This window comes from Carcharhinus amblyrhynchos, chromosome 4 (genome assembly GCF_965287045.1).
Source record: "Carcharhinus amblyrhynchos chromosome 4, sCarAmb.v2.hapA, whole genome shotgun sequence".
In the NCBI taxonomy this organism is placed as follows: domain Eukaryota; kingdom Metazoa; phylum Chordata; class Chondrichthyes; order Carcharhiniformes; family Carcharhinidae; genus Carcharhinus; species Carcharhinus amblyrhynchos.
In genome coordinates, this window is record NC_137327.1 from 113213383 (window position 1) to 113230048 (window position 16666).

Consider the following 16666-nt stretch of genomic DNA (forward strand, 5'->3'; position numbering starts at 1 on the left):
GGTTGTTGGAAGTTTAATTTCTTTTCACCTCCATTTCAAAAATATAACTCTGGAGGTCTGTGCATTGGGGATACCAGGTGAGTGGTTATGGAGGATACATGGGCATGGGGTGTGATGAACGATGTTTTGAAAGCCTGACATTCATCTTTAAACTAGGCTTACATCCAAATAAACAGGGGTAAGAATCCTAACATGCCAGCCTCTTCAATGCCGTCACCTTGGGCCACCTACCTGGAATGAAAATATATGGGTGACAGTCTTCTTAAAGAAGACAGCTTTGGATCCCAGCTCGACTTTCCTACCTCCTCATGAAAATTCAGCCCCACATTTCAGATCAATGGCTTTTCATGAGATCAGCATTTTTATATTGTGCTTTATCTGCCCAAATTAGGACACTAATCTGTATGTCATAGAATTAAGTTTAATAGAATTAAGGGGTAAATATTCCACTGACTGGAGCCTCACCTGGCAGAAAGGAAGATGGTTGTGCCTGTTGGAGACCAATCATTTCAGCCCTAAAATGCAATCACGGGAAGGACTCAGGGCAGTGTCCTCAGTGCAGCCACCTTCAGCTGCTTCATCATTGAGCTTTCTGCCATCATAAGGTCAGAAGTGGGGATGTTCATGGATGACTGCACTGGGTTTAGAACCATTCACACAACTCCTCAGATATTTAAGCAGTCACGCTCACAAGCAGCAGGACCAAGAGCACATTCAAGTCTGGGTGCAGAAGTCATATATAAGTGTCAGGAAAGTGACTAACTCCAACAAGAGTGACCCTGGAGGGTCACTGCATCCTTACCTGGACCAGCCATATGAATATCAAGAGTTAAAAAGTCAGATGCTAGGTTTTCTGCAGTGGAATATTTCCCCCTTGCTGACTCCAAAACATTTTTCCATCATTTACAATTCTAAATTAAGGAGTGTGTTGTAATACTTCCCCACTTTTCTGGATGAGAGCAGTTTCAAGAAAAGTTAGAAAGTTCACATCTCCAGAGGAGAGCAATCCACTTGAGTGACCTTCTATCCCCTACCTTAAACATTCGCTCCCTCTACCACTGCTGCACAGTGGCAGCAATGTACATCATTTACTGCAGGAACGGAATGCTGCTTCTTTAACTTTCCAACTGTACCACCTTGAAAGACAAGCAAAGCAGATGTATCACCTGCAAGTTTCTCACCAAGTCACTCACTATCCTAACTTGAAAATATGGTGCTGTGCCTTTGCTGTCAACATTCTAGAACTCCTTTTTTAATAGCACAGTGGGTCTACCTACACCACATGCAGGCAGTGGTCCAAAACAATAAAGGGGCTCACCAGCTTGTACTCAAGCCAATTAGGATGGGAACTCAGTGCTGGCCATACCAGCACTGCCGACACCTTATGGATTAATAAATAGCGGAAACTAAACAACCTCATCATTATATGTGATTGGGGAAAAACAATCAAAAATAGAGTGCATTTTGCAATAAGGCCTTTTCTGACACTTCACGTGATTGGGATAAACCAACTGTTCTTTATTACAGTTTAGAGACCTTAATCTGGTTTCAGGTAATGCTGCCTCCAATCCCATCAATTATTTTATATCGCACATTAATTGCAACATTCAGACTGAGGCTAAGTGGCAAGCAGCAGTTGTGAAACACAAGTGCTGAACAATGAACATCTCCAAGAAGGGAGAATCTAACCAGCTTCCCTTAACATTCAATGACACTGCTATTGCAGAATCCCCCACTATCAACTTTCTGGGATGGGTGGGTGGGTGTGTTGTGGAGGGCAGCTCGCCATTGGCCATAAACATAACTAGATTAGGCACAATAGCATAAGAGTTTGTCCACCCATGTGAGGTCCCTGTACTTTATCTAATACTGTTGTCATGATCTTAATGCAAGACTCCAATCATTGATCTCCCTGGCAAATGGCCTCATTCCTTCCTGGGTTGGTGTGTGAGGGCTTCCCGCCCACATAATAAAACATAGTCTCCCTCCTCGACTTTATCTCATTCACCAGAGCAGTGTGGCTAAATCTGGTAGCAGTACTCCCCCCACTCTTGTGTGCTGGGCTGTTGTACTTCCCATAATCTTTCCAATCGGTAGGCCAGAACTCTTCACTTCAGCAGTTCAGTTGCTCTTTACAAGAGAGTCTGCCTTTAAGAAGGAGGGTTGATTTAACCACATAACTGGTTAATAATGGTGCCTGCAGTGCCTTTTCACATCCCATCTCCTCACTCTGCTGCACCCACTTCCTCACGCTGCTGCAGAATACAAGGGCCACAGGTAGCATTTAGGAAAGAAGAACAGCATGGGAATATGATACACGCAGTGCATTCATTCAAATTCAAATGTTGCCTAACTTAATCTGAATGGGAAGGAGTAAGTTGCGAGTCATCACCCCAAACCTAGCCCAAGTTATTTGCTGTAAAATTGCTACTTTACTAAATGTAAATCAATATATTTGCCATGAAGGGAATGCAGCGAAGATTCATCAGACTGATTCCTGGAATAGCAGAATTGTTGAAGGAAGAGAGATTGGGTCAACTAGGACTTTAGAAGAATGAGACAAGATCTGATTGAAACCTGTAAAATTCTGACATGGCTGGAAAGACTGGATGCAGGAATGTTGTTTTCACTGGCTTGACAGAGGGTGGGGGAAGTGTCTAGAACAAAGTGTCACAGTCTCAGGATTGGGGTAGGCCATCTAGGACTGAGATGAAGAAAAGCTTCTTCACTCAGAGGGTTGTGAACCCCCTGAGTTCTCTAGCACAGAAGGCTGTGGGTGCCACGTCACTGAATATATTTAAGAAGGAAATAGATTTCTAGATTCTTGACTTGTGTCAAAGGTTATGGGGAGAGTAGCATTGAGTTTGAGGATGAGCCATGGTCATAATAAATGGCACAGCAGGTTTGAAGGGCCAAATGGTCTACTCCTGATCCTATTTTCTATACTTCTAATATAGATCGACAGTTGATTTCTAAATCACATGTCAATGAAAAGAAAATGAACAAGAAGTCACTTTTTGCAACTTTTACTGTAATAAAGCAACTGTAATAAATCAACATATTCAAACAAGGCATAAGATATCTCAAATAAAATAGTAAATTTCACTTTCTTGGTACCCAAAGTTATGGCTCACGTAGTTAATAAGTAGCTGCATCACTTGTTGCACAATTCTGACATCATGTGCAATCTCAGTCTTTCCAATTCATCCTCTGGGAAGTGAGAGATTGTACTTACCACTCAAATGAATTTGGACCACAAGTCCCCTTCACTACATTCTCTTAAAAGTTCCAAATACAGACAACCCTGACAGGCACATACCTATGAATTCCTTCTCACTCAGATCATGACAGTCCTGATGTCATACCTTTCCAACCAACCAACGCACTCAGTTCAAGGTCCGAACCTCAGGTACAAGTATACATATTCCTCGTTCATTACTTTTCAAGAGCATTTGAAGTTGCATTTTCTTCTTATAGACAAACAGCCAGCTGAAAGCTTTGCTTGATTCCTCTCACACAATTTCTGTATTCTAACCTGCAGGTCCTGAGACCAGTTGTAATTTGATCCCAATTAGCTTTTTACCCTTATATAAAAGCAAAATACTGCAGATGCTGGAATCTGAAACAAAAACAGAAAATGCTGGAAAATCTCAGCAGATCTGACGGTAGCTGTGGGGAGAGAATAGAGCCAATGTTTCAAAGCTAACAAAGTGTCATCCTGACTCAAAACGTTGGCTCTATTCTCTCCCCACAGATGTTGGCAGACCTGTTAAGATTTTCCAGCATTTTCTGTTTCTGTTGTAACTACTTACCCTTGGCTTTTTAACTTTTATTCCCAGAACCACCTCAAGTCACATGGGGCGGCATGGTGGCACAGTGATTAGCATTGCTGCCTCACAGAGCCAACTTGGGTCATTGCCTGTATGGAGTCTGCACATTCTCCCCGAGTCTGCATGGGTTTCCTCCAGGTGCTCTGGTTTCTGCCCACGGTCCAAAAGATGTGCTGGTAAGGTGCACTGGCCATGCTCAATTGTCCCTCAGTGTACCTGAGCAGACACCAGAGTGTGGTGATGGGTTGTGATGATAACAAATAAACTCACTTATCAGAAGTCAGAAGCCTAAAGATCTCATACGCAGGAAATTAATTATCCTACTTTCCAGAATTATCCAAGCTTCACTTTGAATCTTAAAGGCATCATCCCGAAAGAAAATGTAGGGCTTCCTCAAAACACATGGGTCATGACAAAAAGTAAAACTTGCCAATTAAAAAAATTGTAAATATTTGATCATTCAGCTGCAAAATGAATATTTTTTAAAATGAAGGTGCTGGCTGCCAACTCCCAATTGCCTGTAGTGGTTTGAACTTTTCAGTAAAGCCACTATATCTGTTGTATGTGCAAGTCCTCGAGAACATCGACCTTTCACTTGCAGCCGGGCGATCTCTGAGATTCCGAGTTGAACTTTACCGCTGGTTGTCTGAGAAAGTTGGTGTTTAATAATACCGATAGCACTTTAAAATGCAATGAAATGGACGAAAAAAATTAATAAAAACATGAACTAGAAACGCAATTCTTTCCAACCAACAATTAAGTCACATTTTTTTCTGGCAACGCTGACCTTCTGTCGCAGTATTTCTAATGGCTCTATGTGACGCTACAAGTATTTAATATCACTGTTCCATATTTAGTACTGACTCCAACGAGTTGGATCTGCATGTTCTTACACTCACTCACTATTCCTGACACTTTACTCCTCACCCGCCCCACCTCCGCCAGATTTCATTAAAACTACAAAATAACCATTCAAATAAGTGTTTGATTATGCACACAATATTTTACTTTACCTCGGTAATAATCGGTTGCTCCCCCCACCAAGTATTTCCATGCCAATAACTTTAGAAGAAAGTACACACGTGATTTTCGCAGAACGCATACTTGCCTAAAGACATGTCAATTTTTTCTGAACTTTTTTCCACTTCCATGGGAGCAGGTTCAGCCGCGAATTCGGTCATTTTATCTCCTCCAGTGGGTACAAACGAATAACGCAAATATTAGTGAAGTGAAGAGGACAGTTAACAAAGTTAGTCACTTGTCGCTTTCAGCTGGTATCCAATAGCGCATGTGCGGAACGCTGTTTCTGTCCTCTGGTACTGATAACGTGACCTGAATTGCCCATAATAAAGGAGCAGGTTAAACCTCCAGGGACTGCAAGAGGCTCTTTATTGGCTTTTGCCAGTTTAAATGTGGATTAGAAGGCAGATGGCAAGAGCATTGTCAAACAAAAAAATCGACAAGACACACGAGGAAATGTTGATAAGTGGCTAATGAGGTGGCTCTGGGCAATGTCTTCAGGGTGGAGAGACTTTTTCAGAAGTCTCACAATACCAGGTTAAAGTCCAACAGGTTTATTTGGTAGCACAAGCCACTAGCTTTCAGAGTGCTGTCCCTTCATCAGGTGACTTGCCCACTCATCTGATGAAGGGACAGCACTCCGAAAGCTTGTGGTTTGTGCTACCAAATAAACCTGTTGGATTTTAACCTGGTGTGAGACTTCTTACTGTGTTCATCCCTGTCCAACGTCGGCATCTCCACATTATGGAGAAGTTTAGGCAGGGATTCCCAGAATTATAGGGCCTGGGCAGCTGAAAGCATTGCTGCCAATAGAGGAATAATGGAAATTGGGGACATTCAAGAGGCCAGGTTGGAAGAGTGCACAAAATATTTTGTTCATATACATAATTTGAATGCTGCTGAGAAAAGATTTTTTTTGAAGTTTTCCATCTTGCAGTCACCAGGACAATTGCAAGAATACATATTTACTGCATATTCCTATTTTTCTAATTCTAAAATCTTGCATTCCTTCTCATTTCACCACTCCACCTCACCCTGGACACCTGCCACATTCCTACACTTTACATCCTTGTTTTATCATTTACACATTCCAATCTCTTAATGGACACTTTTTGTTCCAACCTCTGGTCTTTATCATCACAATTTACATTCCCTTTGTACTTTTGCCTATGCTATTTCTATCAACGACAGCTCCACCCCCTCCCATCCTAACCCTAACAGTATAAATCTTGTTCTATCCTCCTTGTATTCAGCTATGATGAATAGCCATCCTGACTCGAAACGTTGACTATATTCTCTCTCCAGAGGTGCTGTCAGACCTGTTGAAATTTTCCAGCATTTTCTGTTGTGTTGCAGGAAACAACAAAATTATACTGTATGGAAAGAGAATGCTGATTGGTAGAGGTGTTGCTATGGAGACTGCACCAGTCAGTGGTCACTGATAGTTAACTGTCAAGCATTTTGCTCAATCTAGTGCATAAAGTTTTTGAGGTGGGAAATGACATTTTAAGATAAAAATATTACTTTCAGAACAAATTCATGTCTCAGTTAACACTTCATCTAGAAGAGATGAGAAAGCAACTTAAACCTATTCATTGTTAATGATTTTTACTGACCATTATCAACTATCATACAAATAAATCCACCCACACCCCATCTCACCAATGATTGTTTTGGTTGATTTAATGAAAATGCTTTGTGATGTCTACACTGTGAGCATTTTTCAAGATATGAAAGGCAAGATGCTTTCAAATGTTCACATACATTTTTATCATTCCAATATTTCACATTTAAATAAAATGTAGGATAGAACAGAGCAATTCCCAGTCCAGTACTTCAACCCAGTCATGACTGACACTCCAATGCAATACTGACAAAGTGCTATATTGTCAGATCAGCTTTTTTTATGACGAGACAAGGCCTGTCTGCCCAATGTTACAACAGAGAAACTACTTCAAAAATATTTCATTGGTTGTAAAGTGCTTCAGAATGGCTGTGAAAGGCACTTGATGAAGCACTTCATAATTTCACTAAGTTAGGCAGGGACTCCCAGAACTTAAGATGTAGGAGCTGAAAGCATGGCTGCCAATGAAGGAGAATGATGGGTTTTTGATAAGAGAGGGGATTAAGGGTTATGGGGAGAGGGCGGGATTGTGGAACTGAGCCATGACAGATCAGCCATGATCTTATTGAATGGCGGGGCAGGCTCGAAGGGCTAGATGGCATACTCCTGCTCCTATTTCTTATGTTCTTATGAAATGGAAATTGGTGACATACAAGAGGATTGAAGTGGGGCAGTGCAAAAGTGTTGGATGTTTGTCTGGCTCAAGGAGGCTATCGAGGTGTGGAGTGATGAAGATATGGAAAGATATCGAATAATGGTGAGCACATGGAGATATTTGAACATCATAAAGAAGAACATTATAAATTTGAGGTGTTGCCAGGCAATTACCATCTCCAACAAGAGAGAATCTAACCATCATAACCTTGACATTCAATGGCATTACCATCATTAAATCCCCCACTATCAACATCCTGGGGGGGTTACCATTGACCAGAAACTGAACTGAATTAGCTTTATAAATACTGTGGCTACAAGAGCAGGTTAGACACTAATAATCCGGTGATGGGTAACTCACCTGCTGACTCCCCAAGGCCTGACCATAATCTACAAAGCACAAGTCTGGTGTGTGATGGAATACACTCCGCTTATTTGGATGAGTGCAGCTGTAACAACACTCCCAGAACAAAGCAGCTTGCTTGATTGACATCCCTTCTACAATTATTCACTCCCTCCATCACTGACACACAGTCCCAGCAGCATGTATCATCTGTAAAATTCACTGCAGGAATTCACCAAGGTGCCAATGACAGCACCTTCCAAATGCATGATCACTACTATTTAGAAGAAAAAGAGCAAGAGATACATAGGAACACCACTACCTGGAAGTTTCCCTCCAATCCACTCACCATTCTGACTTGGAAATATATTGCCATTCTTTCACTGCTTCTAGTCAAAATCCTGGAGCTCCCTCCTTAACAGCACTGTGTGTACCTAAACTACATGGACAGCAGTGGCTGACTAAGACGGCTCACCATCACCTTCTTGAGGGCAGTTAGGGATGGGCAATGAGTGCTGGCCTAGCCAGGAAAGCCCACATTGCTTGAATGAGTAAGTTTAAAAAAAAGGAGCTTAAAAAAAGGAAAAACTTCAAGGGTAGATGCAACTTGCTGCGAGCTAAGATACAGGCAGTAAAGATTTAGATGAGATCAAGTTTATGGAGGGTAGGAAGTGAGCGATTGGCAAATATAGTTTGGAATTGTCTTTTCCATCTTAGATTTTTAGTTCCAGATTTTATTGCACTTTTGTCTTCAAACTGAATAAGTGTTCTATTACATTACATCACATTGCCATGCTTTTATTTAATTATAATATTTTAATACTTTAATTTTCTTTTAAGGGGTCCATCTTGACACAATCATTTGGCAGACTCATATTGATTGGGATGTTTTAATGTTGTGCATTCCCAATCTTTGGACTTTTTGCTGCCTTCAGTCCTAAGAATTGTAAATGTAGCTCACATTGAGATTTTCAACATTGGCAGGAAAGAACTGTAGGATATATATGAATGAATAGGTACAATTCTTATGTATTTAGGATACTACCTTTTAGAATTGAGAAAATGGACACATATTCGATCATAGCCATTTTTACCCAGAAGCCTTAAACCGTATACATGGTTGATACCTGCTACAGATTTGGTTTCAACAAGTGTTCAAGAGACCTCATTTGTACTATGCATAAAGTAAATGTAAGGCCTTTCAAGTTCTCTTTCAAAGAAACTTTAAAAGTTTTCATGACAGTATTGTTTCTCCTTGTTTATTTGGAATACACTCCTAAAATTACTTCAGCAAAACAGGCTGGAATTCTCCGGCCATTCACACCACATTGCTGCTGCTGCTGCCAGTGAGGACGCAGAATTTATCGCTCAGCCAAATCTCAGTTCATTGCAGCAGAACCAGAGAATCCCACTGGCGTGAATGGCCGGAGAATCATGCTCACAAACATTAAAAATCTATTCTTCTGTAAAAAGCTTAAAATGACTTCCATTGAAAGAGAAGCAATTGCAGGTAAACTGGAAAGGTGTTGAGACCATATATCTGGTTCACAATGTGAATAATAAAACCATTTTGATAATTAAACAATGGAGAATAATAAGGACACATGTAAGGGGTAGAGCTAATCAAAGCAGTTACTTTTTCTACTTTTTTGTATCTTAATAATTTATTTTATTTTCTAATCTTTATTTAGCTTTCTGTTCATGATTTAAAACTAATTTGTAACACCTGGCTTATACTTCCTGTCTTAGACTGCATGGCTGAATGAGGATTCTTCAATCTGATTAGTTGATCAGCCACAGATTCTTCCTTGGGGATGCTGCACTGAATCTACTGTTGACAGCAAATTTTGGTTTAGAAAAATCATAAAAACCCAGTTAACTGTTGTTTTCTTTGAGCATAAAATCCAGGTCAATGTTTTGTAATGCTACACGGGCACTAAGCTCTAGAATTCCCTCTCTACTCCTTTCTGCCTCTTCTCTGAATCGCTCCTGAAACCCTACCTCTCTGACCAAGCTCTTGGTCACCTGGTGCATTAAAGATACTACATAAATGCTATTTGTTGCTGTTGTTGCATTTAATGTTGCAGAAAAGTGGAAGCAGGAAGTGATGCTTCTGGTTATAAAGCAGAACAAAGTTTAGTTTCTCCCCCAGAGTTGTATTAACTGTAGTACAATAGAGTTTCTGACCGTGAAACTCCTTTGTGGGAGAAGTTGAGTTTCTGCTTCTGGAAGGTAGTGGGAACTGAAACTTGCCAGCTCAGAGTGCGCTGATTGTATGGGAATAGGTAACTGGTATGTTTAATGTTGAAAGATTGTTTTGATTGCAATATATTCTGATAGCTAAAACCTTTTGATTATCTATGTATTACCCTTCTATCCTGAAGAAAACTCAACAGGTAACATATAGGCGCATGCAAAAGTCTTCAGACAAGATAGCTTTGAAAAGCTGTAATTTTTCATAAGCTCATGTAAAGGTTAACCCCAGTTCTTCTGGTGCGGTCGATGATTCGATTTTAAAGTAAATGTCCAAATACAAATGAAAATGGGTAAATAAATGCTTAAAACATTTCTATGTTTTGGTTTTACTTAAATTATTAAAATGATCAAATTTGGACTGATAATATGAATTCTTCAGTGTTGTTGGCTTTTACTTTATTCCATTGCAATTGTCTTTCTTGGGCCCCAAATCAAATACACGTATCAACCTCTTGAAAGCAATACCAGTGTAAAAGTCAGTGCTATAACTTTTGGCCTAAAAGGTTGGTCTCAAAAATTTAACTTTTACACAAGTATCAATAGTAGGTTGGGAAAGACCCAAACTCAATACATTAAGATTTGATTTGATTTATTATTGTCACATGTATTAACATACAGTGAAAAGTATTGTTTCTTGTGCACTATACAGACAAAACATACTGTTCAGAGAGAAGGAAATGAGAGAGTGTAGCATGTAGTGTTACAATCATAGCTAGGGTGTAGAGAAAGATCAACTTAATGCAAGGTAGGTCCAATCAAAAGTCTGACAGCAGCAGGGAAGAAGCTGTTCTTGAGTTGGTCGGTACATGACCTCAGACTTTTGTATCTTTTTCCCGGAGGAAGAAGATGGAAGAGAGAATGTCCATGGTGAATGTGGTCCTTAAATATGTTGGCTGCTTTGCCGAGGCAGTGGAAAGTGTAGACAGAGTCAATGGATGGGAGACTGGTTTGCGTGATGGATTGGCTACATTCATGATCTTTCATAGTTCCTTGCAGTCTTGGGCAGAGCAGGAGCATACCAAGTTCTATACAACCAGAAAGAATGCTTTCTATGGTGCACCTGTAAAAGTTGGTGAGAGTCATAGTTGACATGCCAAATTTCCTTAGCCTTCTGAGAAAGTAGAGGCATTGCTGGGCTTTCTTAACTATAGTTTCGTCATGGGTTGTTGGTGATCTGGACACCTAAAAACCTGAAGCTCTCGACCCTTTCTACTTTGTTCCCGTTTATGTAGAACGTTGATGTTCCCGTATGTTCTCCTTTACGTTTCCTGAAGTCGATGACAATCTCCTTCATTTTGTTGATATTCAGGGAGAGATTATTGTTGCCGCACGAGTTCACCAGATTCTCTATCTCATTCCTGTACTCTGTCTCATCATTGTTTGAGATCCGACCCATTATGGTGGTGTTGTCAGCAAACTTGAAAATCAAATTGGAGCGGAATTTGGCTGCACAGTTGTAGGTGTGTAAGGAATATAGTAAGGGGCTGAGAGTACAACCTTGTGGGGCATCGATGTTGAGGATGATCTTGGAGGAGATGTTGTTGCTTATCCTTACTGATTGTGGTCTGTGAGTTAGGAAGTTCAAGATCCAGTTGCAGAGGGAGATGCTGAGGCCCAGGTCACAGAGTTTGGCAATGGGTTTCATGGGAATAATAGTGTTGAAGGCTGAGCTGTAGTCAATAAATAGGAGTCTGAAATAGGACATTACCTAGGTGTTCCAGGATTGAGTGCAGGGCTAGGGAAATAGCATCTGCTGTGGACCTGTTGCAGCAATAGGCAAACTGCAGTAGATCCAGATTGTCCAGGAGGCTGGAATTGATTTGTGCCATGACTAACCTTTAGAAGTGCTTCACAATGATGGATGTCAGAGCCACCAGCCTATAGTCATTAAGGAAAATTGCTTGGTTTTTCTTAGGTACCGGGATGAGGGTCGTCTTCTTGAAGCAGATAGAGTCCTCAGATTGTTGTAAAGAGAGGTTGACGCTGTCTGTGAATAGCCCTGCCAGCTGATCTGCGCAGGATCTGAGCGTACATCTGGGTACCTAGATGCTTATTTCTGATTTTAAAAAAAGATGATTGACATCCCCATTGAGGTCGAAGGTGAATATTGTAATTTGCAATGATCGAACATATGATCGAAGTAACTGCAGTTGAAATGAGATATGTTTTGTATGTACCCCAACCCAGCAGAAACTCTTGTTCAGCCCAGCTTACTCTGAGTAATTTTGAGCAGTAATTTGATGGCTGTATACCCCTAATGTGGCACAGTGGTTAGCACTGCTGTCTCACAGCGCCAGGGACCCGAATTTGATTCCTGGCTTGGGTCACTGTTTGTGTGGAGTTTGCATGTTCTCCCTGTGTCTGTGTGGGTTTTCTCCGGGTGCTCCAGTTTCCTCAAACAGTCTGAAAGATGTGCTGGTTAAGTGCATTGACTTGAACAGGCACTGGAGTGTGGCAATTAGGGGAATTTCACAGTAACTTCATGGCAGTGTTAAAGCAAATCTTACTGGTGACTAATAAATAAACTTTAATGCTTAGCTCTCAAAATTTTGACTGTACTTGGTTCCTTAATTAGACTATCAATGTTTGCAAGACAGAAATTGCTATTTAATACTTAGATGGATTTTTTTGCAAATTACACAGCCCAGGAATGTGGTCATTAACAATGAAAAGGAAAAAGTAATAACTAATCACAGTATTTACTACTTGACTTGCACCATCTGCCTAGTATCAGCACAGAGATAACATAAACATACAGATTAAATTGACAAACGTTCTTATCCTAGAATTTTAAAATGTTACACCACAGAAATTTGCCTGTTAGTTCTTTAGCCTGGTGTAATCCCAATCTCCATCTTGCTATCTATACTTTCATATTCCAATTAATTTAAATATTCATATGAAAAGAATTGGAAAGGACCAACTGGCCCTTTAAGTCTATTTCATTGAGACATGGTGAAGCTTATGTGTATCATCGACTACCCCAGTTATGTAATTTCCAAGACCAACCAAGATAAAGAGAAGGGGAATAAACATTTGGGTATTAATCTATGATTTCAAAAAAAGCAATCAATCAAGCTTCGGGGAAACAGCTGTAATTTATCGATAATTCTAGCTTCTCTCCATTTACCCTCTATCACTTGAGATGTCCTTGGCTTTCTGTAGTTCAGCAATCTCCCTCTTGCTTTGCTTTTTTTAAATGAATTAACTCCTGCAAATAAATCACTTACATGGTAAGATACTAAAGTGATATCGCCAGTTGTGGTTAAGAACAGAATTTGGACCTGAGTGATTTCTTAATATTCAGACTGCATTAACCTTGACTTACAGTTAAATGCTATTAATATTCACATCCCGATTTGGAAACAAGTTGATTTTAAAAAGTTGTATTTGGGCTTGAGATGTAGTACAAAACTTTTTAAAAAATGAGCCAGGATTTCGGAAGAAGGGGACATGTCCTTATTATACCCTCTGTCTACAACCATGTCAGTAACTAAATTATGGATGCATTGCAAATCACAACCAAGGATTTGGACAAAATAAGCTTTACTACACCATCAAGCCCACAAATTCTGGTACAACAACGTAGAGGTTTCCAACATGGAAACAGGCCCTTTGGCCCAACTTGTCCATATCGTCCTTTTTTTAAACCCCTAAGCTAGTCCCAATTGCCTGCGTTTGGCCCATATCCCTCTATAGCCATCTTACTCATGTAACTGTCTAAGCGCTTTTTAAAAGACAAAATTGTACCCACCTCTACTACTACCTCTGGCAGCTTGTTCCAGACATTCACCACCCTCTGTGTGAAAAAAATTGCCCCTCTGGACTCTTTTATATTTCTCCCCTTTCACCTTAAACTTATGCCCTCTAGTTTTAGACTCTCCTATCTTTGGGAAAATATATTGACTATCTACCTTGTCTATGCCCCTCATTATTTTATAGACTTTTATAAAATCACCCCTCAGCGTTCTACACTCCATAGAAATATGTCCCAGTCTATCCAGCCTCTCCTTATAACCCAAACCATCAAGTCCCGGTAGTATCCTCGTAAATCCTTCCTGCACTCTTTCTAGTTTAATAAGAATAATAATATCTTTTCTATAATAGGATGACCAGAACTTTACACAGTATTCCAAGTGTGACCTTACCAATCTCTTCTACAACTTCAACAAGATGTCCCAACTCCTGTATTCAATTCCTGTATTCATCCATAACATGCATGCTAATTCATTTCAATTTATGCAGTTCCTTGGAAAGACAAAAAGAAATATGATTCCAAAATCTGTTTCCTGCATAGCAAAATCCAAAATACAATTAAGCAAGTTTCAGAGGGAACAATAGCCAACTAGGCTTAGAACTTATTTTTATTTGGTCATGGGATGTGGCTGTCACTGGATGGCCAGCATTTATTGCCCATCCCTAATTACAGTTGAACTGAGTGGCTTGCTAGGCCATTTTACAGGGCATTTAAGAATCAACCACATTGCTGTGGATCTGGAGTTACACGTAAACCAAACCAGGCAAGGATAGCAGATTGCCCTTCCTAAAAGACATTAATGAACCAGATGGTTTTTTTTACAACAATCAACAATGGTTTCATGGTCATCATTAGACTCTTAATTCCAGATTTTCTTATTGAATTGAAATTCCACCAATTGTGGTAGGATTCAAACCCAGGCTCCAGAGCATTACCCTGGGTCTCTGGAATACTAGTTCAGTGACAATACCCTCTCTAAAGGGGAGTTGTAGCTCTCAAAGCACCCTTTTCACCCAGGGCTTGCAATAGTGCATTTTTAAAGGACTCTAGAAAGGCATACTCATTGCACTTTAACAAATAGTCATTCTAAGAAGGTGATAATTCCCTATGAAAGAAAGAAATATGATGAAGTTCTCCTTTTTTTGTCTAAATGCAGTGGCAGACAGTTCTGCAGGCATTGTTGCTGCTTGCCAGAATGGTGTGGACTGATGCTTGGTTCTGCACTTGGAGCATTGTAAATTATACATGAATGAGCATCTATCCAAATCACCGAGCAGCTTGAGAACTGTTTCATCTGCCTGGCACTGTCCCAGCGCCATATTTATACACAAGTCCAACAGGTTTATTTTACTCTATCTAGCAGATCATGTAAGACGTCTGGAGTTCAGAGACAAAAGACAGCAGCCTCAAAGCGAATGCAGCACCCTGATTCAATCGCCATGCCAGGAAGCAATCTGCAACCTCTCTTCTCCAGCCCGAGGATACCTTTGCTCAGGAGGTTAGCATGGCTGGCAGCTGCACCAGAATTGCTATGCTATACAGGAAACGAATGTATAATCTCACCCTTACTGCCACGGTAAATCCTCTCTTAGCGCTCTCCACCATCAAACTCTCACCATGATATCATGTACTCACATGTCTACTCTCTTCACAGATCTCACACATCAATTAGCAGGAAACAAATGTCAACACTCATTCTCTTGTGGACAGCTTCGTATCACCACCATCCCATCCATCATCACACTCCATCCTCTGGCCCTTCTGGGGAGGGCTCACGCAGGGTACATGCATTTCATCAAACCCCTCTGAATTATTTTGTCTTCATACAGGGCACACAAGAGAGAGTGAACCCAGAGGGATTAACAGATGACAGAGATCATCACCCTCACTGAATTTGAGGAGGCTGCAGACGGGCTTGCTAGGAAGGAAAGACCATAAGACAAAGGAGCAGAATTAGGCCACTCAGCTCACGGGTCTGCTACACCATTCAATCATGGCTGATATTTTTCTCATCCCCATTCTCCTGCCTTCTCCGCAAAATCCCTGATCTACCCATTAATCAAGAAGCTCTCCACCTCTGTCTCAAAGTCACTCAATAACCTGGCCTCCACAGGCTTCTGTGGCAAAGAGTTCCATAGATTCACCACTCACTGGCTGAAGAAATTCCTCCTCATCTCTGTTTTAAAGAATCATCTCTTTAGCCTGAGGTTGTGCCCTCTGGTTCTAGTTTTTCCTACTAGTGGAAACATCCTCTCCATGTCCACTCTATCCACGCATTGCAGTGTCCTTAAGTTTCAATAAGATCCCCCCCTCATCCTTCTAAACTCCAATGAGTACACACCCAGGGTCCTCAAATGTTCCTCAGATGACAAGCTCTTCATTCCAGGGATCATTTTTGTGAACCTCCTCTGGACCCTTTCCAAGGCCAGCACATCCTTCCTTAAGTATGGGACCCAAAACTACCCACAATACCCCAAATGGAGTCTGACCAGAGCCTTATACAGTCTCAGAAGTACATCCCTGCTCCTGTATTCTAGCCCTCTCAATATGAATGCTAACATTATATTTGCCTTCCTAACTGCCACCTGAACCTGCACGTTAACCTTAACAGAATCTTGAGCAAGGGCTGCCAAGTCTCCTTGTAGTTCTAATTTGCTTCCTGCATTTCCCCATTTAGAAAATAGTCTATGCCTTTACTCCTCCTTTCAAAGGGATCACTCCAGTGGGAAAGAGGAGCTTGATCTCTCCCAACAAGTTAGTCCATCACTTCATCAAGATCTGACAATCATCAACATCTGATAATTAATGTCAAATGTACTCTGAAATAGCTTCAGTTCATCCAATGAAGCTGTCATTTACTTTTTGCTGGTCCCTGGGCTTCCTGCATCTATACCTTGCAAGGAGCTCTCATCCTCCTCCAGTTCACCCTCTGACAAGAGCTCACCTCTTTGTATAGCCCGATTGTTAAAAGCACTGCATACCATGATCACGCAGGAAACCCTGTCTGGTATGTATTGCAGAAAGCCACTTGAGTGGTCCAGGCGTCTGAATCTCATCTTCACACATCCAATGGTCTTTATGAGAAAGCTTGTGGAAGTGTGAGAAACATTGTGTGTCTCCTTGGCACATGGCTGATAGTGACACACCAAACTCATCAGCCACTAGTTAATCAGCCTAATCCC

The 16666-nt window shown here is 40.9% G+C and overlaps 2 protein-coding genes across 3 annotated transcripts in view; one reads left to right on the forward strand and one right to left on the reverse strand.

Annotated features, from left to right (window-relative positions):
* Window positions 1-5031, reverse strand: part of LOC145342295 (UAP56-interacting factor-like) — a 43922-nt gene extending 38891 nt beyond the window's left edge. The window contains exon 1 of the mRNA XM_080187750.1: window positions 4939-5031. Within this exon, the coding sequence (XP_080043876.1) occupies window positions 4939-5011 (73 nt within the window). The 5' untranslated portion in view covers window positions 5012-5031. The remainder of the gene's footprint in view (window positions 1-4938) is intronic.
* Window positions 1-16666, forward strand: part of lrch2 (leucine-rich repeats and calponin homology (CH) domain containing 2) — a 188811-nt gene that overhangs the window by 7916 nt on the left and 164229 nt on the right. The gene's annotated exons all lie outside the window — the stretch shown is intronic.